This window comes from Halichoerus grypus, chromosome 8 (genome assembly GCF_964656455.1).
Source record: "Halichoerus grypus chromosome 8, mHalGry1.hap1.1, whole genome shotgun sequence".
Classification (NCBI taxonomy): domain Eukaryota; kingdom Metazoa; phylum Chordata; class Mammalia; order Carnivora; family Phocidae; genus Halichoerus; species Halichoerus grypus.
Genome location: NC_135719.1, coordinates 124,277,275 through 124,305,017, shown reverse-complemented (window position 1 = coordinate 124,305,017; position 27,743 = coordinate 124,277,275). Strand labels below are relative to the sequence as shown.

Genomic DNA, 27,743 nt, shown 5'->3' with positions numbered 1-27,743 from the left:
AAAAAAACTGGTACAGACTAGGAGTGATTTATAAATTTGTGTGGGATATGGAGGCCTGGATAGGTCAAGAAAGAGTTCTGGAGTGGGTAGGAACTGACCTAGGCCTGGAAGAATGGATAGAATTTGTCAAGTATGGAGGAAAGGCTACTGCAGATAGAGGGCACAGAAGGAAGCTCCACTGTGTAGAGGGAGGAATATGCAGAGAGGAGTTAAGAGACTCGAGAGGTTATGGCCAGAGAAGGTCATAAACAGGGGTCACACTCATGAAGAACCCTGAATGCCAGACTGAGTTGTCTGAACTTTATGCTATAAGCCCTTTAAATACACAGAAAGCAACATATGAGGAAAAATTAGAAGCATGGATACTGCTGAAAAGCAGTAATCTAATCCCTCATAAGGAGAGGAGGGGCTGAGCTTTGGGGACAAATGGGAGTGTTGAAAGCAAGGGGCTGATACAAGGAATATTTAGAATATCGCACCATTTCTTTCTTTTGTCCTTTTTTTTTTTTTTTTGAAGATTTTATTTATTTATTTGACAGAGAGAGAGGCACAGCGAGAGAGGGAACACAAGCAGGGGGAGTGGGAGAGGGAGAAGCAGGCTTCCCACGGAGCAGGGAGCCCGATGCGGGGCTCGATCCCAGGACCCTGGGATCATGACCTGAGCTGAAGGCAGACGCTTAACCGACTGAGCCACCCAGGCGCCCCTCTTTTGTCCTTTTAACTCACGTGGCTTCCCCCCGCTCCCCCGTCTTCCCATTTATTTCCTTTCTGGACTGCTATGGGCTACCGATTTCTACTGACCTAGAGCTCTCAGCAGTTCCTCCCATCCCCTCAACAGGTATCTGGTCATACCTCCAGCCCTGCATCTGGACCAGGCAGTGTGGAAGGAAGCTTTTGCTGGGAAACAATGACCAGAACCCAACAGGGAAAGACACTTCTTTCCCACCATTTCCATCAGTCACTACCCCCACGGCTGGCATGGGGCATGAATTTTTCCCACTCAAAACCAGGACACGAGGAGTGTGCCTCGGTGTCCAGTGTACCTCCAGTCTTCCACTTTAGCCCACATCGCTGTGCACACCTGAAGAACCAGTATTTGAAAAAGGCCGCTACAAACCTCACCTTCTCTCAGGAGGTGATATGGCAGCGAGGGCTTCCCAGCACCCCTTACAGCCAGTACAACTTTGACCATCTCTACAAGGCAGGCCACATCATCCAGCCTCCCCAGATCAGCAGGGCCCGATGCGAGAAACCCACTGGCCTCAAATCCTTGCATTCTTCAGGTCCCTCAGCAAGGGTCACCTCCCAGGCTGTGAAGACAGAAAGGTCTGCCAATCTTAAGAAGCGGCCAAAGGAATCCAAGCCAGCAAGTGTGGGCCAGGAAAAATCTTGCCCTCTCATCCCTCATTCCTGCAGGGATCCAGATATGCCAGGTCTGTCACTTTCTCCAGACATGAACCTGGAGGAGAGGGAAGCCTGGCTGCCACCCCCTGAGAAGGAGGCCAGAGCCTGGGAAGCCATCGTGCTGGAAAAGCTGAACAAGCGCACCGCCCGATGGATCCAGAGCAAACGTCCTCTGAGGCCTGGGGTATCCCCCAACAAGTGGCAGAGATTTCTTCGCCAGCAATACGACTGGAGCCACATCCGGGATGAGCTTACTTCCACTAGCGATCTGGAGCTACTGAAACAGCTAGAGAAAGAAGAAACAGCAGAATTTGAGGATGAAAGCGTTATCTTGCCCACCCAGGAGAGAGAGAAGCCGGAGCTGCTGCTCCCTGTTTATTATAGGTACGTTGGCTGGGGCCTCAGGCACACCTTTGAGAACCCGTGGGTCCCCTTCCAGGACTCCGGGGTTGGTTCATATTCCTTATTTCAGAACATGCTGCCCCACCAACCTCTTGTGTTCTCCACTGTCAACTTGTTCTCTATGATCTCCTTAAAGTAAGGTGCTCAACCAGGTACTACTGACATCCTGGGCTGGACAATTCTTTGTTGTGGGGGGCTGTCTTGTGCCTTGTAGGATGTTTAGTAGCACCCCACTGGATGCCAGAAGCACTCTCCAGTTGGGACAACCAAAGATGTCTCCAGACATTGACACATGTCCCCTTAAGGGACCCCAATCACTCCTAGTTGAGAACCATTGCCTTTAGAGGGATTGGTTCCTGGCCTTTCCTAGCAGACTGAGCTATTTTGCTGTCTAGGTGCTCTCAGAAATGTATCCATATTGAGAGAGAGAAGGCAGAGATCTCAAGGCTCTGAGGTTTGGTTCTGTCTCACTTTGAATAAGGAGCCACTGTGTCACTGATGCAAAAACTGACTGGCAACCAGACAGAGAACTAAACAACCTGAGGGTTGATTACTGCATATTTCTCAGATTGCCTTCTTCTCACTTATAGCTCGAGGGAAGACCAGAGCTATTACAATATCTGATTCCCAAAAGTGAACTAAAAGTGAAGTGGGAATCCATTTATTTGTTCATTTATTGGACAAACATAAACTGCCTTCCTACTCCTTGCCAGGTACTCTGCAAAGTGCTGGGAATACAACGTAAATGAGAGACCCTTTAAGGAGCTTATGATCTGTTCACTGGGGTTGACAGTCTTTCGCCACACACATGATAAAGTGAAGTAATGTAGGAATTGGTTTCCTTCCCCAAGTCCATGTAACCTCTAAGGGCACCATGATAAAAAAGGTACTGCTGGGAGCCTGGCCACTCTACCATGCTGCCCAGTGGCTGCCGGAGTGGCTCCACTGGAGGAGGAGGAAGGTGGCTGCAGACAGGCCCTTCTGGCGGGCCTGAATATTCATTTGGCACTTTGGGACAGGCCAATAGTTAAACATAGGTGTTTTCCAGATGCTCATGTGTATGTAAGGTGAGCTTAAAGAGGAGTGAGCTATGGGTCTGATGGAAGGCAGGAGGTCCATCTCCTATCTTTCCCTTTTCTCCCTCTCCTCCTGCTAAGATTGCCCAATTACTTGCCACCAGTGCAGAGAGCTGAAGCTATGCCTGGCAACAATGAGACTGCTGAGGATATCAAAGGAAAGAAGAACATCTGCCAGCCCCCAAAGCAGAGCCACTTCCGGCAGGTGAATCGTCGAGCTGGAAAGTTTGCTTACTCCACAGACAACACCTTTGAACAGGAGATATACTTTGGTAATAGAGCTGGGGTGCTGTGCTGGGGGCTGAGGTGGGCATGGAGCAGGGAGGTGGAAGGCAGCTGGGGAATGAAATAGTCATGGGTGCGGATAAGAGGCCCTCGAAGACCAACATCCCCTCGTGACTAGCACAGGAGGGTTGTCTTGGCAAGGGGCAGGCAGGTATCTGGTGGGGAGGAATCTGTCGCCCCATTCCTTGCTCTATCCCTTTATCTTACTAAGAAGGTTGTGGAGTGTGGGGTTGTAAAGCAAACAAGGTTTGGCTTGGAGAACAACTACCTCTTCTCTGCTCTTCTCCTTTCTCTCCCTTGGAGATAATCCCCCATTGAGCTGCTATGTTAGAAAAAAATCACAGGCTTTGAAGTCTGGAGGATCCCGGTTTAGCCCTTCCCTACTAACTTTAGCAAATTATATAATCCCTCTGAGCCTTATTTGTAAAACGATAGTAACAAAAATGCACTTAAAGCCTGGGTGGCTCAGTCAGTTAAGCGTTTGCCTTTGGCTCAGGTCATGATCTCAGGGTCCCGAGATCGAGCCCCATATCAGGCTCCCTGCTCGCAGGAACCCTACTTCTCCCTCTCCTTGCTTGTGCTGTCTCACTATCTCTCTCTCTCTCTAATAAATAAATAAAATCTTTAAAAAAAAAGCACTTCAAGTAAAGAATAGACAGGAAAGCATCTATAATGCTTCTTGCTCAATGCTCAATAATGTCCATTACCTTCCCCTTCCATCTTGCTATCCTTTCAATGCCTGGGCTTCCAAGATACATGATCTAGGTCTGTATGTTCCAAGCTATTTATTCTTCCTTGCCCCATCTTGCTCCTAAACTGTCAACTGAAAGTCTTCTTAAAGTGTTTTAACGGAATTCCGTTAGATTCCATTCAGATGAAGTTATTTATGACTGATAAGAAATGAATTAGATACCCCTTTATTGGGACTTAGCTTTTCATAAGGGACAATGCCTGTAAGTTAAGGTAGGTTCCGCCTTGGCTTCCAAGCCTCTATGAGACTACTAGCTCCTATTTCCAAGCAACAGTCACCTTCAAAGGATGCCCCCACATCATGGTAATCATGAGTCTTTGGGGCTGAAGAGTAAGGCAGAAGGAAATTGGGTGTGATCCTGGTGACTGAAAACCCAGCAAGAGAGGAAGGAGGGTGGTACTAGGGACTCCTTATTTCTTTTATGTGTTCACAGATCAAGTCCAGATCATACACCAGATTGGTGCGAAGACAGACCACATTTTCCTGGAAAACCTCAATTGCTACAAGAAGCAGCTGTCTAAAGTCTTCCCCGAAACCCCAGAAAGGTGGACTTCCCAGCCAGTTCCTGAAGCACGTAAGCAGGAAATGGGTAATAGGGGTGATGATGGAAGTGCGCTATTTTTTTTTTTAAGATTTATTTATTTGAGAGAGAGAGAGCACGCGCATGAGCGTGTGCACAAGCCAGGGGAAGGGGCAGAGGGAGAGGATCTCAAGCAGACTCCCTGCTGAGCACAGAGCCCCAAGCGGGGCTCAATCTCACGACCCTGAGATCATGATCTGAGCGGAAATCAAGAGTCAGACACTTAACCGACTGAGCCGCCCAGGTGCCCCAGAAATGGGGCTGTTTCTTTAAGGACGCTGTTTTATAGGCTGGGCATCACCAGTATGTAGGGGAGTCCCTTCCTACTAACTAAAAATCATCTCATAAAATTATAAAACACGAACTGTAACTAGAAAGAGCCTTTGTGGAACATCCATTCAGTTGAAATCAGATCAAACTTAGGTGTAACCAAGAGATTTAGGGCCGGGAATTACCAATGAGGCAGGACCCATCTTCTTCCCATGCTTCCAGAGGAAGTTACATCAAACCCTCGATCCAGCACTCTACCTTGTCCCTTTGGGCTGGTTCTACCTTCCCATTCCATTCTCAGGCCCATATCTGTCTCAGGTACTAGGGTCATCCTCTGTTCTATATTTCTGTTTCATAAGCATTTCTTTCCTAATTCTGTGAGAGAGAGAGGAAGGGAGTTGGCCAAGAAATGAGCTTATGAAACAAAAAGTGCCTATCCTCCAAGAGACTATGCTTCCATGTCCCCTGACTTTTCTTTGCAGGGTCACTGTTCTGGTGAGCCCCCTCGTGTGCAGAAACTAATGGTACTAGTGGAGAAAGGACCCCAGCAAAGCCTAGGATTGGGTCTAGGCAAGTCCCCTTCTAGGGCTTCACCGGCTTCATTAGAGCTGAGACGCTAATCATTCCTACAGGAAGGCACTTTGGAAATACTTACTGATTTTGTGATATTTATTGATACTTAGGTGACTTTGTGAATGCATTTTATAAACCATTAAGTGCTCAAACTCAAGGAATTATTATTAGTATACTACTTTCCCCACAAGGCAACTGTATTGTGTACGCCCTCCCCTCTGAGGATAGGCAAAACCACAAAGACAGACAGTTGACCAGCAGTTGCTAGGGGAAGGGAGGAATCGGCACAGGATTTCTTTTTGGGGTGATAAAAATATTCTAAAATTAGACATTGTGATAGTTGTACAACTCTGAATATACTAAAAACCACTGAATTGGGTACATTTTAAAAGGATGAATTTTATAGTATGTGAATTCTACCTCACAGCTCTTATAAAAAACAAATCCCCCTGCTGGATTCAGATGTCTCACCACCTGTCTCACTGGCTTCACACTTTTCCCCGACTGTGCTAGATGCCTGCCCTCTTTTCCCCAGAACATAGAACATCTAATGAACAAAGAAGCTGTAGAATCTTTCCCAAACTTCTTTTTTAAAATAGTATTTGAAATTGAGGGGGCCTGGCTGGCTCAGTTGGTGGGAGTATGCGACTCTTAATCTCAGGGTCGGGAGTTCAAGCCCCATGTTGGGTGTGGAGCCTATTTAAAAAAATTAATAAATAGGGGCACCTGGGTGGCTCAGTCAGTTGAGCGCCTCACTTCAGCTCAGGTCTGATCTCGGGGTCCTGGGATCGAGCCCCCTGTCGGGCTCCCTGCTCAGTGGGGAGTCTGCTTTTCCCTCTCCTGCTCCTCCCCCCTGCTCATGCTCTCTGTCTCTCTCAAATAATCTTTAAAAAAATATTTGAAATTGATCTGGGAGAAGTAAAGTCAGAAGAGTAACATAGACACACCTTCTTATAACTATTTCATTCATCGTCTCATTCAGGAAATACTAGGTAATGAAAGAACCTAAAAAAAAAAAAAAAATTCCTGGAGTTAGAAGGTGTGGGTAGATTTTTTTTACTCTCCACTTTGATTGAATTGAAAACCTTAGATGATGATTTCTTTAAAATGATGAACATTCTCAAGATACAAAGTGTACTTCTTGCTATAATAGCCTTAATTTCCCCCAAGTTGTGATATAAAACTCTCTAGTATACCCAGATCATTACAGTTCTTCTATAGTAAGCACAGGTCTTGTGGTAAAAAGTGAAAGGCACCATTTGTTTCTGCCAACAAAGTATACTGCGCCTTTTATCCCACAGAAAGCCAAAGGGTTGTCTGTGTGCTCGTGTCAGAGGACTTTTGATGTGGAATGTGGCTAGTGGATGTATTTATACCTGCCTAGAACTCAAAGGACTGGAAGTAAAATTAATATTGGCAGTTGTGCATGTTTATTCCCACACAGGTTAAATACCAGGGATTCAAGGCTTTCTCACATCCTTTTTAACTCCCTGAGCAGGGGGATATAGGAGGAAAGGGACTAGACTAATCCGGCCACTACTCACTTCCGTGGGAGGGATTTCAAGCAGGCTGAGAGGAGAGAAATGGGGGAGTTATCATAGTATCGACTCACTGGGAGCTGACCTGTCTGGAGGTGGTTCTATCTCTCTGGCTGCATACCCTATACTGCAAAGGAAGCCAGCCCTCAACAGGGTGACAGAGTTCCCCCAGCATGACCAAGCTGGGGGAGAACCACTGGAGGGTATGCTCTGTATAGCATCTGAGCTAAACTGCCTTGGGGTCTCAAAGACTCTTTTTACATTAGAAGAAAGAAATGGCATTGCCTTTCTTGCTCAAAGGAAAGAACGGATTTAGAACAAATCTAAACATGTTAGTTAGAATGAAATCTTGGAAGAGACACAAACCTTTGGTAGTGACAGATTAGAGCATGAGGCTGATAAGCAATGCCACAGATCATGAACTTGGTAATCTGGAAATGTTTTTATATTTTTTGCGTTCTCCACACAACTGCTCTTCTTAGGAAGAGGCTTTCTGAATCTGACACCAGGGAGATCACGAAGTCTAGAAAACGTAACAACTATAATTGTATTTTTATAATACGTTCTGTCCTCAAATTTCCAGCTGTTGTCATAATGAGAAAAAACTCAGAGATGCTAAAATCTTTCAAACTTAGTAGGTTGTAGCAGCGTTCCTCTTCCCAAATTAAAAACATTAAAAAGAAACATAAAAAAAGTCAGCACCTGGCTGGCTCAGTCAGAACATGCGACTCTTGATCTTGGTGTCATGAGTTCGAACCCTGTGTTGGCTGTAGAGATCACTTACAAATAAACTTAAAAAAAAAAAAAAAAGATTTGAGAGAGAGAGAGCATGCATGCGTGCCCAAGCAGGGGTAGGGGCAGAGAGAGAGAGAGAGAATTCTCAAGCGACTCCCTGCTGAGCACGGGGCCCCACAGGGGGCTCGACCCCAGGACACTGAGATCATGACCTGAGCCAAAATAAGAGTCAGATGCTTAACTGACTGAGCCACCCAGGCACCCCAATAAATAAACTTAAAAAAAAATAAGGGGCGCCTGGGTGGCTCGTCATTGGGTGTCTGCCTTCGGCTCAGGTCATGATCCCAGAGTGCTGGGATCAAGCCCCGCATTGGGCTCCCTGCTCCCCGGGAAGCCTGCTTCTCCCTCTCCCACGCCCCCTGCTTGTGTTCCCTCTCTCGCTGTATCTCTGTTAAATAAATCAATAAAATCTTTAACAAAAAAAAAAAGAAAACCTAATAAACTAGGAATGGACAATTACACTCTAAATTGCAATATATCAGATACTGAATTTTGAGCAAAACCTTATTACATATAAACAAATTTTATTATATTGTTATATTATGTATACAGATTATATATATATATATAATGTATATATATATAATGTATATATATTAACATATATATATACATTATATTAAATGTATAAAAAGGCTTATATATATCTCAGTCTCCCCCATCATGGCTTTATCATGTCTGTCATCAGGACTTTTCCTAACTCCCTATGGGTTGTACTTAGTTCCCTGTATAACCATGGGAAAGTTAGTTCCCAAGAGTTTTGTTTTGCCTTGGTGTTGGTCAGGAGCAGGATGTAATGGTAGCTGGGAACCCAGGGCCTAGGGCGGGGGGTAAGCCTATCTCACACTGCATAGCCTGCAGGCCTATGAAAGGAGCTCCGCGCTGGACGGCTTTGCCCACTCCAGTCAGAGATCTGCTGCTCCAGGTGGGTGAGGAGGATGTTGCCATTAAGACCAGGAGACGGAAGAAGCAGAAGGAATCACCAAAGGAGGATGTGGCTTGGGAACTGGTGGTCCTGCAGAGGATGCTGCAGGAATGGAAGACTGCCTGGGCTCTGAGTGAGTGAAGGGGCAGGGGTGGGTCCAGAGATACCAGTAAACATGAGAGGGAGGAGGTTCTTACCTTGGACTCGTGTTTCTCAATCTATGAAAAGCCATCCCTCTCTTGTGAAAACATACAAATCTGGTTACCTCACCAAGGTGTCACTAGCGGAGAGCCTTTTTATCTAACCCTCACCAGATGGTTTTCTTTTCATTTCCCTCCCTGTGGCATAGTCATTGAGTGGCACCATGAGACAATAGAGGGCCTGCTGCAGGGCTTGGTGGATGTGCATGATGACATTCGGATCCAAGCCATCATTACATGTGCCACAGCTGCTTTAGAACGGTCCCGGATTGCCACCAGCCAGGGGGACTCAGGTGAGAGCCAGAACTTAACTACTTAAGAATATAAGCAACTCACACAGCCATAGACAATGATAACTGGTGTGGACCTTCGAGCTTATCTGAGATCATTTTACAAACGAAACCAAGGCCCAGAGACTGGCCTGAATATACACAGCTTATCAGCAAGAGATAAAATTCCTGACTTCTGGTCCAGTGCTTTTGGCACTACATTTCATCACATTTTGTTTGCTCAGCAGCTTCAAGGAATTTCACATTGTTCCACCCTGATAGATCCCATTTGTAATAGCCCAAAATTATATATAGTTTGTGTGTATATACATATACATTATATATATATATACACACACTTCCCCTTCCTAACTCTATTTTATTTATTTATTTTTAAAAGATTTTATTTATTTATTTGACAGAGAGAGACACAGCGAGAGAGGGAACACAAGCAGGAGGAGTGGGAGAGGGAGAAACAGGCTTCCCGCTGAGCAGGGATCCCAGGGTCCTGGGACCATGACCTGAGCTGAAGGCAGACACTTAATGACTGAGCCACCCAGGCGCCCTCCTAACTCTATTTTAGCCCTTCTTTTGACAGCACATCTGAAACCCAAACTGAACTAATCACCCTCACCATGGACCCCTCCCCAAGTTCCAAACCTCAATCAGCAGCACCACAATCCATCTAGTTTCTGAGCCAGGGCCCTGGGAGTCATCCTGGACAAACCCTTCCTCTTCCCATAACCAAACGACCAACAGATTCTACTGATTCTGCTTCCCTCTTTGTGTATTCATCAGTCAACAGAGAAATATAAGAGGTCATTCCCTTCCCCCCAAATTCCCAGTCCCAGTCCCACCCCATGCCACTCCCCAGGGTAACCAATGTTCAGTTTGGCATTTCACGTCTTTCTCGATGCTTTTGGAAATAATATGCCAACATACATGTAGGCTTTTCTATTTATTATAAAAATGAGTGTTGAATTTTACTACCCATTTTCTATTTTCTCTCCTTTAATTTGTGGATATGATGAATTCTGTTGTTAAATTCTTAGAATCTAACAGATCCATGATATATTATTCTTTTTTTACTCCACTGGGTTTGATTTGTTGATATTTTAGAATGTTTTACTACATTTATAAGTGAAATGAGTAGTTTATTTTTGTTAAGTTTTAGTTTTTGCTAGCTTTATAAAATGAATTAAGGACTTAGCCATTCTTTCCAATGGTCTTAAATCTTTTGGAAAAGAAATGTCAATAACTTTTTGCTTTACTAGCAGTAAGTAGTTAAAAAGGAAAATTTCCCATCTACAACAGCCAGAATTGTAATCTGAGGAGCCAGTTTAACAAGACACAGGACCCAAATGATAGAAACTATCAAGTGCTATTAGAAGGACACAAAACCAACTGGCTTACTTATTTCTCAGATGCCCTCAGATACCTTTTATGTGAAGCCTGCGCTAATGCTTCTTCCTCTCTGCTGCTGGTAGCATCCTAATAATATTCTGTCCTAATATGTATCACTCTGTCGTAACTGTCCATTCACTTTTCTGCCATTCCTACCAGACAAGGAACTCCTTAATGGCGGGGACTAATTTTACTTCTACAAAAGTGTCATGTTTTTAAAGTTTCACGTATTTCCTAGCTGAGTTCCAGATATGGGCATTTTTGCTATAAGTTTTCGAATTTGCTGCCCCATCCGCCAGAAAACTCTTCATTTCTCTTTACCTGATTAACGTCTATATTTGTCCTTTAATTTTCAGCTATCACCTCCTCTGAGGAGTTTTCCCTGCCCTACCACCCAGACTTGGGTCATCGTCCCTACTATATGCTTCCACACATATACTTTTTTTTTTTTTTTTTTTTTTACATAAGCTCTACGTCCAACATGGGGCTTGAACTCACGACCCTGAAATCAAGAGTTACATGCTCTTCCAATTGAGCCAGGCAGGTGGCCCCCCCCCCCCACATATACGTTTTTTTTATTATAACTGCTTGTTTCCTTGGGTATTAAATGGGGATGATATATTTGCAGTGCCTGGCACAGAGAAAACCTTCAATAGGGAGCCACAGATATTATAATCTTATCCCCAAATCTTCCACAAAGAACACTTTTGTCTGCCCCCAGAATTATGCCTTCATGTGATCCCTTTCACATGTCCTAGGTATCTAGATTTTAACGTGTCTTTGTCTTGTTTCTTCCCCATACCTTCCCAAAGAAAACTATCTTACTTATTACTTTCTTCAAATTCTCATTTGACTTCTACATATTCCCGTAAAATATACCTATTCCCATCTAGCCTATTTTTTTTTTTAAGATTTTATTTATTTATTTGACAGAGAGAGACACAGCGAGAGAGGGAACACAAGCAGGGTGGGTGGGAGAGGGAGAAGCAGGCTTCCTGCTGAGCAGGGAGCCTGATGCGGGGCTCAATCCCAGGACCCTGGGATCATGACCTGAGCTGAAAGCAGACACTCAATGACTGAGCCATCCAGGCGCCCCCCATCTAGCCTATTAACAAATGGCATAGCAGCCTGCAGTGATAATAAGACAGACAGATTAGAAATCCTAAAATCTTAGTCACAGATCCAGCTCTGCCACTTCTTGGGAAGTCAGTTAGCCTATCTGAGCTTCAAATTCCTTATCTCTAAAATGAGGATAACTGTGGACAAAAGGCCCTTTTTAACAGGCCCTTTCCCCTTCTACTTGAGAATTTGGGCTTTAGTTAAAATGCCTACCTGTTGCCCTGATCTTTATAGGCAACATTACTTATGGTAAACACGAACTCTGATAAATCACATCTGGACTGGGAAAACTGCAAGTGAGATAGAAATGCCTTAAGGAGGTGCCACCCCTTGGGCTTCCACGAGTGCCGTGACTTCTAATAAGCAGGCCCTTTGTGGGCCTGGGACTAGATCTATGGACTTGTTATAAGACATACTCACTCCTGTGGAACATAGCACATGTCCCCAGAAGACTCTGTGGATACTGTCCGAAGTGCCTGGAGAACTCTGGCCAGAAGGAATGCCTGGTGCTGCCCTGTCGGCAAACCGTGCTCCCATCCTAAATCCTTCGAAGATTGGTGCTTTGTGTGGTCTGTGAGGCTTGTGAGTCTGACTGCTCCAATCTAAAAAGACTCCTGAAATGACATATTTCAGGTGAGCTCTGCAGTTAATACCTGCCTTGCCTATTTCCGTGAGGGCTGCCACACTGAGTGAGATGACTACAAAAACACTATAAACGGCAAAGCACCTTCTATGTATAATTGCTATTATTATTAAAAATACAAAAATATAGGGGTACCTGGGTGGCTCACTTGGTTAAGTGTCTGCCTTTGGTTCAGGTCATGATCCTGGGGTCCTGGGATCGAGCCCTGCAGCAGGCTCCCTGCTGAGCGGGAAGCCTGCTTCTCCCTCTCCCTCTACCCCTGCTGCTCCCCCTGCCTGTGCTCTTTCTCTCTGTCAAATATATAAAATCTTAAAAAAAAAATACAAAAATACATATGATAAAGACATTGATTTTCATCAGTAAAACTAATGGTGAAGGTCGCCAGAGTCTAGCTGGAAACCTTCTGTGGCTTGAATCCAGCTCTTTAGAGGCCGCGTGATCAAGGATTGGGAACAGGCATACCCAGCACGGAAGTGAGCCATAAAAGCCTGCCCATTGCAGGGGCTCAGCTAAACTCCAATTATATTAACTAGCAGTAAGCACCAGCAACTGAGACTGAGGTCAACCACTATGTGGCTATGGGAAAGAAACTGTTTGGAAATCAAAGGGGCTAGCACCCTCTTACCTGGTTCTCTTTTGATCACAGACAAGGAGACTGGGAAAGCCCCATCTGTCCAGGACTTGCCAGAGGTTCTACAGCCCGCTCTGGAGGCTGCTCTTTGTGACAAAAGTGCCAATGTGCGGATGGCAGCAGCACTATGCCAGTACGTCATACAGTCGCATAATCCCCTCGCCCGGGACATCATGCACAGTGTCCTTTTGAAGGGTGAGTAACTCCCTGTCACTTCTGACCTGGGAATATGGGGTAGAGACAGGATACCTCACCATCAGCTTTTCCTAATCCTTTCTTCTCCAATATCATATTTGTGAGGTCTACTGTATTGGGGGATTTGGGTTTACATTCATGAACATCCAGAGATAGTGGTTCCTAGGCACTTTTATAAAATAGGTGCACTTCCACCTAGTGGTGCCTGGGTGGCTAAGTGTTTCACAGATGCATCTGCCTAGACACCATGCCCCCCGTTCACACAAATTCACTTGAGAGAGCGAGCGAGCATGTGAAAGCGAGGTGGGGGAGGGGGCAGTGGACAGGGGGAGAGGGAGAATCTTACACACACTCCACACCCAGAGCCGAGCCCGACGTGGGGCTTGATCTCACAACCCTGAGATCATGACCTGAGCAGAAATCAAGAGTTGGATGCCTGACCAGCTGAGCCACCCAGATGTCTCACAAATTTACTTTAAAAAAAAAAAAGTTTACTTATATATGTATGTATGTAATCTCTACACCCAGCATGGGGCTCGGAATCACAACCCCGAGATCATGCTCTTCTCACTGAGCCAGCCAGGTGCCCCATGCACAGATTTACTTTTAATTTAAAAAGATGACGTAACAATATTAAAGAATACTTTCTGAAACTTAAATCACCACTTGAACACATTGTGCTTCCATCTTTGCACATTAACTCACCGGTATCATCCACACACACTGTTGGAGTAATACAAGCAAGACAGCTGTCAGGTGCCCAACGTGCCTGACTGCTCTCTGAAAGAGTGCCTGTTCCTTCCTGTCCTGGGGGCACTGGGGAGATGGGCAGACAAGGACAGCTGGCTGAATGGTTTGACCTTCTGCATATAGACCCTCAACAACTTAATCCATTTGTCTTAAGAAAGTCTCCACTCCAGGGGCACCTGGGTGGCTCAGTCGGTTAAGCCTCTGCCTTCAGCTTAGGTCATGATCCCAGGGTCCTGAGATCAGGTCCTGAATCAAGCTCCACATTGGACTCCCTGCTCAGGGGGAGTCTGCTTCTCCCTCTGTCCCTCCCCACTGCTTGCACTCTCTCTTGACTTCTCTCTCTCAAATAAATAAAATCTTAAAAAAAAAAAAAGAGAGAGAGAGAGAGAGGGAGTCTCCACTCCAGGCTTCCCAGTCTCTAGGGGAAGGAACAACTCTATCTCTCACCCAGGACATAAGGGCCTACTGCTGTTAACCAACAAGAGCCTTTTAGGATTTGGGGCGCCTGGGTGGCTCAGTCGTTAAGCATCTGCCTTTGGCTCAGGTCATGGTCCCAGGGTCCTAGGATCAAGCCCCACACTGGGCTCCCTGCTTGGCGGGAAGCCTGCTTCTCCCTCTCCCACTCCCCCTGCTTGTGTTCCCTCTCTTGCTGTGTCTCTCTCTGTCAAATAAATAAATAAAATCTTTAAAAAAAAAAAAAAGAGCCTTTTAGGATTTGACTTCTCAGGTTAAGATTTTCAGTCTATATTTAAAACCTTGATATGATCCATTTAAATACAGGCTTTGACTTCTATACTGAGCGGGGCACAGGGGAGTCAGATACCAGGCAGGTAACAGCCTTGGGTACCAACCCTGAGGCTGTTCTCTCTGCGGGGAGAACAGATAGCTGTTTTTTTCACCCCACCCGACAGGTAATAGCGTGGACAGCTGGGCTGCAGCTCAGTGCTTGGCTCTGGAAGGTGCTGCCACATACCCCGTGATTAAGAGGATCCTCCAGCAGCTGTTCAGTAAGAAGAATGACGACACTGAGTACCAGTCTTGTATGCTCCTGAGCCACCTCAGTGAGAAGACAGTATGTGTTCATTACAGGGTCAGAGAAAGAAACCAAGTTATGGGGAACATTTGAGTCTGAGGTCAGTTCATGTAAGGAATCGAAAATGCAGGTGGCTGAGTAAGATTATAAGTATAGTTAAAAGACTGGACTAAATGTGTGGGTGACCTGGGGTAGAGAGGTATGTGTACAGGTAAAAGGGACACCAGCCACCTGAGACAAAGGTGAGAAAAGTAGGCTGCAGATGGTTTCTGTGTAGGCAAGAAGAGTTGTGATATGTAGAATTTGCTTCTGCCAAAAGTTACCATTGAAAACTGCACAGACCTACAAGTGTGTTTACTTTCAGTAGAAATGTGAAACTCACAAAGATTGAGGCATATACAAATCATCTTAGGAGTAAAGATAGTTAAAGAGAAGGCCCCGGGAATTTTCTGTTCAGGTTACTAAATGTGTATTTGTTCCCTGATTTAGGATTCCAAAGTCAGTTGGCTCAGATCGAAGAGTGCCCCATATCTTGTAAACCCACTCTTTCCTTGGCCAGGGATGGGCACCTCATGTACTTGTGACGTTCATTAGGCTGAATGCCATGTTAGGCTCTAACACTTCTTCCAGGCTCCAGCATCTCTGAAAGTTATCCGGAATATCCACCTAAGTCTTCCATTCCTCAGACCCTGATACACACCATGCTTGCTGTGGAGCTGAACAGCTACCAGTGGAAGGACCGGATCATAGCCTGCCGGGTTCTCTCACAGGTCGGCAGGAATGTCAGTTTGGTAAGCCTTCTGTGTTTCCAGGACAGAAAGTCTTAAGCAAAAGGAGGTTGGGAAGCCCTTCCACTTTTTGCTATTTAATATCCCATTCTTACCGAGCAGATCTTTGTCTCTACCTTGCTACCTTAGTCCTAACCCAGAATTATCTTCATATGCCAACATGTCTTTCTGACTCAAAGCACCTGGCTTCTTAGCATGGTGGCAGTTCACCAGTTGTAACCCACTCACAATGAAATAAGAAAAAAAAAAAAAAAAAAAAACCCTAGGAGAATTTAGAAACTTTTATAGTACTTTGACATTGCCTTAACATGAATGTACTATATAAGTACCAGCCAATAACATTCCTCACCACCCCCCCCACCCCGCCCGCCAAAGCTGGTCCTTCACCAGATAGTTTGAGAAGCACTGACTTAAACTACCCAACAACCCAACCATACTTAGTGTCTATGTTGGCTCTGAGTGTTCAGCACATAGAGAAGGTATAAAACACAGTCCCTACTTCAAAAAGACTGACATTATAGTTGGAATAACAATACTAACGTACATAAATGATTCAAGGACAAGTGATAAATGTACAGTATGCTCTTATAACTTTTCAGAGAGAGACATTAGTGTAGGCTGAACCTATCAGAGTTCTGGGAAGGAGTGTGGAACAGCTGGGCAAGACTTGGACAGAACAGAAGAGGGACTTCCAGGTGGAGGAAACCCTGACCATCATTTGAGCTTTCACTTGACCTGCTTCTTGCCATTATTTTTAAATCATCTTCAGCTGTTCAAATGGGGGCTTCCCCTTCTTCCTATGTGCCACTATATCTTCTCCTTATAACACTAAGTACCTCCAAAATGGCCCAGAACACCGCCATTCTCATGAGAAGTTAACACCCTCCACCCTTGGACCCTCACATTTTGAGCGGAAAGCACAAAATCTGGTCGTTCAGTATAATCATCTGAAGATGTTTTAGTCTTGAGTTAATTGAGTTAATTCTGCCCCAGCTGCCAGGGACCCCTCCTCTAAAGTCCTCACCAGCAGCAGTCTTCACCTGGGAGCTTGTGAGAAGGGCAGAATCTCACCTCAGGCTCACTCAGTCAGAATCTGCATTTTAACAACGTCTTATTCATTTGCACATTCACCTCCTTAGCACTTGTCACTCAGGATTGCCAACTGAAAATAAAAAGACATGCAGAGCAGACAGGGGACTGACCTGGCAAAGATGAGAACTTCACGTCAGGTTGCTGGAATGAAAGGCACCATGTCCATCAGTCCTTCACTCATTCAGTAAGCAGTGTCTGACCACATCCTACATGCTCAGCACTATGCCAGCATTAGGGATGCAAAAATATTGTCTTTTCTTGGTAAATGTTATAAATAGCTGTAACAGAGGCAGCTGTAAAGCATTATGGGAATTTCCTATGCTTACAGAGGGCAGAGGAGAGTTCAGAGATGCTTTCTGAGAGAAATCCTAAAAGAGTAGGGAAACATTCCACCACGTAGAAGTGGAAAAGAGATGTTTCAGGCAGGGAGAATAGCTTGAGCACATTAACACAGTGATGAACTACAACTGTAGTAATCTTGGTCTCTTCCCTTCTGAATAAGTACTAATATATAGGGTGGCCAACTGTCCTGGTTTGTCCAGGACATAGAGTAGTTTTAGTACTAATCCCAGAAAGGTCCCAGGCAAACTGGAATGAGTGTCACCTTATTAGTGTATAACCATCAAATGTTAAGTCCCTCAAGTACAGGTAACGTTGGTCCTGACATAGTATAGCAGTTTTTTGTTTGTTTTTGTTTTTTTTAAAGATTTTATTTATTTGACAGAGAGATAGCGAGAGCAGGAACACAAGCAGTGGGAGTGGGAGAGGGAGAAGCAGGCTCCCCGCGGAGCAGGGAGCCCAATGCGGGGCTTGATCCCAGGACCCCGGGATCATGACCTGAGCCGAAGGCAGCCGATTAACCAACTGAGCCACCCAGGCGCCCCCATAGTATAGCAGTTTAAAGCATAAGCTTATAAAACAGACTGGGTCTTGAGTCCTGACTCTAGCATCCAACAGGTTAATCTTGGGCAAGTAAACCTAAGCCTCCATTTTGTCATCTGTAAATGGTAATCTGCTTCATTGGATTGTTTGGGAGGATTAAGTGATGGGTAAAAACACTGCACAGTACCAAGCACAAAACTGACATTCAATAAATGGCAGCTAATTATTACTCCTATTTATAGGATATGAAACATAAGTTGATCCAGATGATGCTGAGTGACTGGAATAAGGAAGTAAGACATGCAGCTGCCCAAGCTCTGGGGCGAATGAGCTTTGGGAAAGAGGTGTACAATACCATCAGGTAAAACCTAGTTAACATGAACTCAGTGAGACTTTTCTCTTCTTAAGTGTTCAGGAAGCCTGGGATCCAGCGAGCCAGCATCTGTTGAGCTGCTTCGTATGCTCAGCATTGTACGGGGTCCCACTGCAGGATTATTTTAAAAATAAAACATTACCAGCCCCATAGACACTAACAATGTGGCTAAGGAAAGAATCAGAGTGCCCATTAGGTGTTAGGCCCTGTCTTGGATGTTTCAGAGTTCGAAAGTACGACATGATTCTGATTATATAGGCAAGATACACAAATGCTTTGTAAGGTCAACTTTCATGGAGGATGGATTAGACTACATAGGCAGAGAGAAGGAAAGACATTCCAGGCTGGGAGCCGAATATAAATACAAATGAGGGTGGCACATGTGAGGACAGCGAAGAGAACTTGACTGTAGCAAGAGGTGCGTGAACGTTTCCTTTACGGAGCCATTCAACATCGTTTAGTGCCCAGCGTATGCTAGTAATAGGGGTTGAAATAAGTAAGACAGTTGAGGTCTGTCCCCAGTGAAACTTAACCTCATGGGCATAAGGCTGACGAGGAAAGGGTGGGAATGGATAATGGAGAGCCTACAGACATTGGATTTTATTTTGAGGGCATTAGTGGTGGGAATGCCAAAGTTTAAGGTGGGAAAATAAAAGCACTTGTGCCTTCCAGAGTCAAGCTGAGTCAAGGAAATTTCCAGGAGCGTGTGGAAGCTCTCTCCCTGATTGGTGGGCTCAAGGTCATGACTGTCAGGCTTCTCCCAAGCTTCCTGAGCTGCTTCTCTGATGATTTCATGGCAGTTCGGCGGGCAGCCTGTTTGGCAGCAGGCGCCCTGCAGATCCGCGATCAGATGGTGAGTCAAAGAAACACTTTCCCATCTTACCTGATTAACCTGAAGGGGGCATTACCCTGAGCTTCCCTTGTTGTGCATACTACACTCACCATTCTGTGGACACACAGAATGAAAGATCAGAACCAGGAAGGTGAGGGGGTAGATTGGCCACATCAATGAGTCAGTTAGAACCACATTTAGCTCCCAGGGAGCACAAGACTTAACTGTTCTCAATTATGGGCTTTAGGATCAACTCCAGTGAATGGAGTTATAATCCCTAGTTATTAGGGGAAAACCTGATTGGAGGTGTTCTAAAGAAGCCTGTATGACCACAGAACTGTGGGTTGAGGAAAATCAATCTAGACAGGAGATAATTCAGCTAATACACTATGTGTGCAGGCTAGTAATTCAGCTTCCAGCTCATTTGTCACTAGAATTGATAGAAGCCCATTTTTCAGTGATAGCACGTTTTAGAGATAAGAGGGGTCCCTGTCTCTGGTTCATTCTTGCTCTGATTCTCTCCACTCAACACTGCCCTTTTATTCATCCCAGGTCCTTGAATGCCTTTTGAATCTGATACAGAGGGATCCTTACTGGAAAATCAAGGCATTTGCCATTCAAGGTAGTATGGGAGTGGCCCCAGCTTCTCAACCTCAAATACCTTCTCACATGCTGGTATAAATCCCCAGACTCTCCCTAGGAAGAGGGTAGAATGTAGGGGAAGAGATGGTTACACCTTCTCAGAAGTTCTTGCCTGAGAAATTGAAGGTTATTTTCTTCTTTTTAATTTTTCGTTAAGGATTCTGAATCTAGGTTTATGTCAAATCTGTTATGGCAAAGGGCTAAAAAGACAGTCCCTGCCAACAGATTTAGTACTAAGTTCTAAGTAGGTATCCGCTATTGGATACACTTGCTCTGGAGGCCTCAACTATAGGACCCTGTAAAAGACCAGATTCAAGACTGCTGCCGATTTAAAACCCTGACCTCAAACTTTCCTAGTTTCTTTTTAAGGATTTTTGGCATTCCTGCTCTCGTTGACCATCTTTGCTTTAGGTAAACCTGTTAAGTAATTGTGTCTCCTTTCCCCATTATCTTGCCTTGACTAGGCTGGTCTTCTGGGTTATCTGTCCCACATCTCATTCCCTACATAAATAAGTAAAGTAGTGTATTCTCACATCCTAATGGGCAAGGATGGGATGGATCCTTCCTCCTCATCCCCACAGGAATCCTTTGGAGATGTCCTACTCTAACCCATCCCTAAAATTCTAATGATAATTAATTGTCATCCAAAAGAGAAGATACTAACAAAATAGTTTAATGTTTGCAATACTTAATTTAGCAGGCAGCTGTCTACATATTATTACTGTTATTTGTTAATAAGGCCATTTCTGGATGTTAGGATACAGCCAACTCCATCTTAAGTGACACTGGAACATGCTGCCCTCTAATCTCTGCAGCTTTGGGTCAGATTGGCCAAGTGAGTCCCCAGCTGACAGACCTCCTGCTCTGGGCCATCCATTATGAAGAGTCACCAGGTGTACGACTAGAAGCTTGCCGTAGCATCCTAGCCCTCAATCTTCAAGGGGACCGGGTCAGGGACACCTTCCTAGATGTGCTGCTCCTAGAGAACCATGAGGCTGTTCTAAAGTAAGCTCTAAACCTGAATCCTGCCACGACCTCTTGTACCGCCAATTCTCCCATCCTTTTTAACAGAATATATCCCTGCCTTTCCAGGATGCCTAATGGCTGTAAGTACAGGCTCACCTGTACCATTCACCTGCCTACCTAAGTGGGTAACAGAAAAACTGGCCTAATTGAATGAAAAGTCAGGCTATGTAGTTCACATACCTGTTCTCCATCCCAGGTGGTTTTAAATGATTCATTTATTCAGCTAACATTTATCAAGTGCCTACTGTGATGACAGGCTTTAGAGTCAAAAAGACCAGAGTTTTTTTGTTTTTTTTTTTAAAGATTTTATTTATTTATTTGACAGAGAGACACAGCGAGAGAGGGAACACAAGCAGGGGGAGTGGGAGAGGGAGAAGCAGGCCTCCCGCCGAGCAGGGAGCCCGACGCGGGGCTCGATCCCAGGACCCTGAGATCATGACCTGAGCCGAAGGCAGACGCTTAATGACTGAGCCACCCAGGCGCCCCAAAAAGACCAGAGTTTGAATCCCAGCTCAGGCATACACTAGCTATGTGAACATGGGTAGTTACTTAAACTTTCTGAGCTCATTTTTTCAGATATCAAATGCAGGTAATTGTCTGCCTTATGGGTCTGTGGTGATGATTAAAGAGATGACATGTTTAGTATACACCATAAAAGTGTTCAATAAATGGTACCATTAGTATCTTCAAATATATCATCTTAAAAACTATACAACATCATTATAAGCTAAGCATCATACCATTTTTGCAGATAAAGCTTAGCAAAACCGCAGTTAGGATTGGGATTGGAATTTAGGATTCTTGATTGATCCTACTCCTCTATTTTCTACCCTTATGCTTTTTTTTTTTTAAGAATAAGAACAACCTGGGGCACCGGGGTGGCTCAGTCGGTTAAGTGTCTGCCTTTGGCTCAGGTCATGATCCCAGGGTACTGGGATCGAGCCCCACATCGGGCTCTCTGCTCAGTGAGGAAGGAGTCTGCTTCTCCCTCTGCCCTTCCCCCCTTCCCTCCCCCCGCCGCTCTCCAGCTCTCTCTCTGAAAAATAAAATAAATAAAATCTTTAAAAAAAGGAAAGAAAAAAGAGTTAAGAACAATCTGGGACACCTGGGTGGCTCAGCTGGTTAAGCATCTGACTCTTGATTTCAGCTCAGAGTGTGGAGCCTGCTTAGAATTCTCTCTCTCCGTCTGCCCTTCCCACCCCCAACTTCCTAAATTAAAAAAAAAAAAAAGGTAAGAATGATCTAAGAAATTCCTTTTATCTTTCAGGGAAATTCATCAGGCAATGAAGATACTCAACTTAGAAAATGAAGGAAACCAAGAAATGCTTCAGAAGATCAAGAACAGGGTAAGTTAAGTGCAAGCCATGTTTTCAAGAGAAAATTCAGGACTCTCAAGAGTTCCTTAGACCCTTTTCTCCATCACAGAAATACTTTCTACAACCACACAGGTACCATATTTTCTGAAGATACAAAACATTTATGCAAAAATCACATTATAAAATCCTAGTAAAGACAAAGTAAAAACAATAATCCTGTCAGCCCTATCAAGTAACCCTCAAAATGGGTTATTATTTCTGAAATACTTGTTTTTCCTTCCCTTCCCGTTTTCTCCCCACCATCAACTAAACCCAAGTTGTTCTTTTTTATAAGTAGACCTGGAGAAGGAATGAGTGACTGGAGCTAGCCCCCTTGATTTTTTTTCTTTTTAATTTTCCTTAATCCCTAAACTGGGGTTTTACCAAAGGAATGCTCTAGCTGAACAGGCGGTTCTAATTTTTCAAAGCTGTTAGATGAGATGAAGAAATAGAGGGACAAAGACTTTAAAAATGTAAGATTCTTTCTTCATATAATTCACAAAACCAGCTTCACACAAAGCAAGCATTTCTTAGCAGGTTCCTTTCATCATGCCCAAAAAGCTAAAGTAGATTTTTCATTAATGGGTGTAAAAAATGTCCAACCAACATCAGAAGAATGCTGAGGGATTGTACGACCTAATACCAATAAGCACAATGCAGTAGTTACTTTATTAATGGTTTTTGATGATTTGCAGCCTAATACAGTTTTTTCAACATCATTTCTTCTGATCTAGATTCAAATACTAAGCCAAAAGGACTTGCTGACAGAGAAAATATTCAAGATGGAGAGGGTCATAGGAAAAGTGAAGGAAGAAACAAAACGTGTTTACTTGCAACCCAAGGAGGGGCAAAAACCACTGAAACTCCATACTTTTCTACAAGAAACTTTTCAGGGTAGGTTTCCAAGGGGTGAGTCGTATGCCTCGACTCCTTTAACAAGCCTCTTCTGGGATCTGGACATTTGGGGAGTTTAGTTTCTAGCCCTGTAGGATGAGTCAGGAAAGGCTGCTACCTTTCGTTTTTGGCCACCATCTTCTCAGTCCTTTTATTTTTTTCCTGCCCGCTCCCTGGCTTTTAATTTGCTATTTTGTCCCTTAAAAAAAAAAAAAAAGAATGAGGTAGTTCTAATTTAACGTATTTGAAAGTTAGGTCAAAAAATGAGGTTAGGAAAACAAAATAAAAACTACTGTTATGTTTGATTATGCATCCAAACAAAGCCTTGTAAGTTTAACTTTTAATAGTAGTTACCTCTAGAAAGTGGAGTTGGAGAGAAAGCTATCACTTTATGTATATCCATGCTTTCCCAACTTAAAAAAAACTTCGTAAAATTCTCAACCTTATATAACTGCACCTGTCAGTTATGGTAATAGGATCTTAAAGTTCCAGACAACCTAAATGAAGTGCAGACATCAAGCTATACCAAAATATACTTACAAAATCTGTGTGCCCAGGCGTAGCAGCAGCCTCAGATCATTCAGTCAGCTGCCTACCAGCCACCACCCCAAACCCAGGTCTTCTGGCTCCAAGTCCCGTGCTCTCTCTGGTACACCAGGCTCTCTTCCACCAACCATGAGAACAGTCACTTGCCAGGTTTGGGGAAGATTCCTCCAACTGCCAGAAAAAAATGAGAGTGGAAAGTAACTTGAACACCAGCCTTCCTTTCCTTCATGGCCAGCTTGCTACAAGTTGGTTGACTGAGGCACAAGTAGGTGACATGCTGCCCTTTAGGAGCAATGCCAGCTACTGATGCAAGCAAGCACTGAGCAAAAACATAATACACTCTTAACTTTTCCAATAGGATTGTGATGTTTGGGGTTCAAGTAGCATGATTAAAATAAATTACCCCCAAAGTTATATAATTGCCCCCATTCCTACAGCCACCCCAAGTTACCTTTCACCTCAGCCATTATAGATTTTCCCTACCCCCCCCACCCAATTCCTTCAAACAGGTCACATAATAATCTAGCCTTAAAAAAGAGAAACATTCTTTGGCACTTTAATAACTTTTCTAACATACAAACTCACAGTAACAAACAGGATACTGACCCCAACCCTCCCCCCAAACTGAGGAAAGAGAACTCAAATGAAGGATGCAAATCCCAAATAAAAACATCTGATGTCTCAAGTAGAACGACACAGCAAGTGCTACACAGTACACTGAAGCCTGGGGGTGATGATGAGGCTGGTGCTCTGAAATAATCAGGGATCAAAGTTACTTCTGCAGAAAGAGCTTTTTCCACCTCCAACTTCTGCTTTTACTTTTGTGCCTAGATGAAGTGGTGATTCCTAGAAAGCCGTCTGAAATTTGTGACATTAAAGCAGTCATAAAGGTAAATGTAAGCAGTCATAAAGGTAAATGGTTCTCAAGGTAAGAACATGAGTCCCCCCCACCCATCCCCTAGCCCCCTGCCAAAAAGGTGGTAATGGTAGTTAAGAGAATCACCACTGTCTTGCTTCCAGCAATCAACAAGAAACTAGTTCAGGTTAGAGGCATCTTGGTGAGCAGCAGCCCCTTGTCATACAACATGGTTGCCAAGGAAAGCTGGTCCTCCACAGTGTCACAGGGCAGGTCCCCTACTCTCACAAACTCTGGGTAGGAGCGCAGCAAGAGTTCCATGGCATCAGCTTGCTGAGGGTATATCTCCAAGCACTTGGGCTCTTCCAGATGATAAACACGGGAGTTCTCCACTGTATAATAGAGAAACAAATGGCCTCCCTCACCCACCAGCCGAGCTATCCCATCCTGAAGCATGTGCACTTCTGTTTCCGTTGTCAACTGGGCCCCCACGTTCACAGGTTCGCCAGCCTCCCAGCGAATTGGGAGCCCATAAACACTTAGTGCCCTCTCCCTGTCAGTCAACACAGGGGGCAGAGAGTCGTGGATGAAGTCTTTGGCTCGCTGGTCAGCCACAGCATCGACAGGAGCAAAGTGTCCCAAGCGCGCAACCAGGACTCGCACCTTCTCCATAAAAGCCGTTCTTCGTGGATCCTTAGAATCCGAGTGCTGGGCCCCCATGTAATCCATGAAGTCTCGGGGGAGACCCCTTCGGAATTCCACATTTTCTTCCATTGCAGCCTGCACTGCCAGAGGCAGTACGGCCTCCAGGAAGTCGCCCCAGGTATTGCGCTGGTACGTGGACAAGGTGAGGTGCAGAGAGTGCACTCCATCCTGGCATTCGGCTTGGTGAATGAAGCCCCGAGGAAAATAGAGCAAATCTCCAGGTTCCAGCACGGTCTGCAGCACCGGCTCACCGAGGTCGTCCTGGCTGAAGTTGGGACTGGATGTCAGGGCCAGCTCCTCCGTCGGGACCCGGGGTCGGTACACGCGCCAGAGTTTCCTACCTTCCAGCTGCAGCACAAAAGCCTCGATGTCGTCGTAGTGGGGGGCAAAGCCCTGCGAGTTGGGGGGCGTGAGGTAAATGTTGGAGCCTGCCATGCTTCCAAACTGCTCCTGGAGCACAGCCAAAAACTGCCACACGGTGGTCGAGAAAGCCTGCGGACAGAGGAGGCGCAGGGAGCAGCCGGCCTGGTACAGGGACCAGGCGGCGGCGGGCAGCGCGCGGCCGGGCGGGTTCAGGGTCTCGCGCCGCCCGTTGACGTAGCGAGCGGCGTCCAGGTGCTGCCCGAACTGCACCTCCTCGTGGCGCAGCATGGAGTCCAGGTCTGCGGTGGAGAAAAGCCCCTGGTAGTAGGCGTGGTCCTGCCGCCGCACCAGCACCGCCTCCCGCTCCCACAGGCGCCGGTAGAAATGGTCGGGCGGCATGGGCGAGATGAGCCACTCGAAGAGGCGCGCTGCCCGCCGCCGGCTGCTGGGGATGCGGTTCAGCTCGACCAGGACGCGCTGCAGCGGGGAGTCCCAGGCCAGCTCCCCGCCCGTGCTGTCCACCTGCGGCCCCGACAGCGTGGCGGGGGCTACGGACGGCGGGGCGGCCGCCAAGTGCTGGGCATTGCACAGCAGGGCCGAGGTTTCTACCACGCGGGCCGGCGCGGCGGGCACCTCCACCAGGCGCGCGGGCGGCGCGGAAGCCGGCACCAGGCGGGCCGGCGGAGTCTGCGCCTCCACCAGGCGGGCCGGCGGGGTCTGCGCCTCCACCAGGGAGCGGGGTGTCTGGAGGGAGCGGGCCGCGGGGGAGGCCTCCAGCAGCTCTGCAGGCCCCAGGTGGCCATACGGCTCCCGCCGGGCCGCATCGGGGATGGCCGCCGCCCCACCAGGCAGCGGGTCCCCCGGATCGTCGACCGTCGACTCCACCCTCGAGTCCTCCGAGTCCTCGCTAGGCAGCGTCTGGGCCCTCAGTGCGGCCATGCGGGACGCCACGCTTCTCCTAAGCTGCCTTCGGATCTTCCTGGGCCTTAGGGGCAGGGCCAGGACCGACCCGCTGTGTGGCTGCGGCTGGCGCCGGCGTCTCAACCTCCCGCGCCTCAACAGCCCCGTGCTAGTCCGCAGCCCGTCCATGGCGAGAGCCCCTTCAGAGGCCGGCGGGGCTGGGTAGAAAAGGGATCTCGCGGCGAGCCGCAGCGAGGCACTCTGGGAAGGGGGCGCGGCCTCCAGCCGCCTCCCGGTTGGCCACGCCTGCCATTCTTCCACCCGGCGCCTCACGCTCACCCGGTTGGCAGTACCCAGCTTCTCGCAGAATAGCGGTGTCCCTGCCGAATTAGCAAGGGTTCCACATTTGCAGGGCAATTTAAAAACCAAGTTGCTGGGGACTCCGGGAGAAAGAAAGTTGTCTACTTAATTAACTCTTCATCTTTAATCTCTGTATATTGGGGTGTTCCCTAGGACGTCCTCATTTCTGAACAGCGTGTTCTCCCCCAACTTTGCACGGGAAAGCGCACAATTCCTATTTTCAAGGAATGTTCTTGGGCAAAGATCGAGATTCCTCGGGCAAAGTTCAAACCTCGGGTCCACCGGGTCTTCTTTCTCAGCAGATGACGTCACTGATTGACTCCCTAATTTCCTTCCTTCCTTTGACCAATACAAAAATCTGTCTTTTGGGGGTGGGGGGAGCCCCTGGCTGGCTCAGAATGTAGAGCAGAGCGTGTGATCCTTGATCTGAGTTGTGAGTTCAAGCCCCACGTTGGGGGTGGAGCCTACCTTAAAAAAAAAAAAAATTCAAGGATATACAAAATCTGAGTCATTGCCCTCTATGATATGGGAATAAGAAGTTACAAGCGTTTCTACTTGCGTTCTTGATATCTGCCCTTTCCACCCCATCTGGGGTTTTGTTTCCTTAGCTACGACTTCTCCCCTCAGAATCTTCGATCACACTTTCTCTGAATCTTAAATTGACCTCTTAAATCTGAGCCTCTCATTTAACAGGCACTATTAAATGTGGTAGGCATGAGGGTGCAATTGTTGAGAACAGCAAGGTCACTATTCTCTGTAAATATTGTTGCTTTGTACATGAAGATTGTGTCTTCATTTGAATCATTTGAGATATATTTCCAGGAATGGAATTGCTGGGTCAAAGGGCAAGATAGCTTTTGTGATTGTTAATAGGTTGTACCAAACTCCCTTCAAAAGGGTTTACCAAATTGCCCTTCTGAAGAGTTTACAGCGTTGCAAGCAATTAGGAGTATGTTAGACTACATCTGTTTGATCCTTCCATCCTCTTCAGTCACACTTCTATCCAAACACTTGCCAAAGCTTTTATGTTTTACCCCTGTCCACGGGTCACATTCACCTTCTTAAATTTCTGACTGTAATATGGTCTAATACAGTTGTCCTCAACTGGGGCGATTTTGCCTCCCAGGAAACACTGGGGATGGGGTGGAATGTTAAAATATGCAGTGGGTAGAGGCCAGACATGCTGTTAAACACGTGCAGTGCAAAGGACACTCCCCCCCACCAGATATTTATCTGACCCAGAATGTCATTAGTGCTGAGACCAAGAAACCTTGGTCTATTATAAG

At 46.0% G+C, this 27,743-nt stretch overlaps 2 protein-coding genes across 8 annotated transcripts in view; one reads left to right on the top strand and one right to left on the bottom strand.

Moving 5' to 3' along the window:
* Positions 1-907: 907 nt before the first annotated feature.
* Positions 908-27,743, top strand: part of HEATR4 (HEAT repeat containing 4) — a 39,987-nt gene continuing 13,151 nt past the window's right edge. For all 3 annotated transcript variants that reach the window (XR_004925248.2, XM_036117850.2, XM_036117853.2), the window contains exons 1-15: positions 908-1,788; positions 2,964-3,154; positions 4,352-4,492; positions 8,529-8,732; positions 8,949-9,092; positions 12,881-13,060; positions 14,722-14,882; positions 15,530-15,634; positions 17,848-17,966; positions 18,651-18,831; positions 19,363-19,432; positions 20,268-20,457; positions 21,746-21,824; positions 22,568-22,727; positions 24,105-24,163. Coding sequence is in view for 2 of the 3 variants with exons in the window: in XM_036117850.2 (XP_035973743.2) it covers positions 908-1,788; positions 2,964-3,154; positions 4,352-4,492; positions 8,529-8,732; positions 8,949-9,092; positions 12,881-13,060; positions 14,722-14,882; positions 15,530-15,634; positions 17,848-17,966; positions 18,651-18,831; positions 19,363-19,432; positions 20,268-20,457; positions 21,746-21,824; positions 22,568-22,727; positions 24,105-24,163 (2,865 nt within the window). In the remaining variant the exon portion in view is untranslated. The remainder of the gene's footprint in view (positions 1,789-2,963; positions 3,155-4,351; positions 4,493-8,528; positions 8,733-8,948; positions 9,093-12,880; positions 13,061-14,721; positions 14,883-15,529; positions 15,635-17,847; positions 17,967-18,650; positions 18,832-19,362; positions 19,433-20,267; positions 20,458-21,745; positions 21,825-22,567; positions 22,728-24,104; positions 24,164-27,743) is intronic.
* RIOX1 (ribosomal oxygenase 1) lies at positions 1,574-26,369 on the bottom strand. Of its 5 annotated transcripts, XR_013440774.1 has the most exons (4): positions 24,559-26,369; positions 23,268-23,444; positions 6,289-6,346; positions 1,595-1,690 (listed from the first exon to the last, which is right to left on the bottom strand). XR_013440774.1 is itself a non-coding variant. In XM_078053915.1 (3 exons), exons 1-2 carry the CDS (start codon positions 26,284-26,286, stop codon positions 23,304-23,306), a joined length of 1,869 nt encoding a protein of 622 aa, XP_077910041.1. In that variant the 5' UTR covers positions 26,287-26,369; the 3' UTR covers positions 1,574-1,690; positions 23,268-23,303. The 5 variants fall into 5 exon arrangements, 4 of the variants coding, with proteins under 4 accessions (XP_077910041.1, XP_077910043.1, XP_077910040.1 ...); XM_078053915.1 differs by lacking the exon at positions 6,289-6,346 and having other exon boundaries at positions 1,574-1,690; XM_078053917.1 differs by lacking the exons at positions 1,595-1,690; positions 6,289-6,346 and adding an exon at positions 22,727-22,926.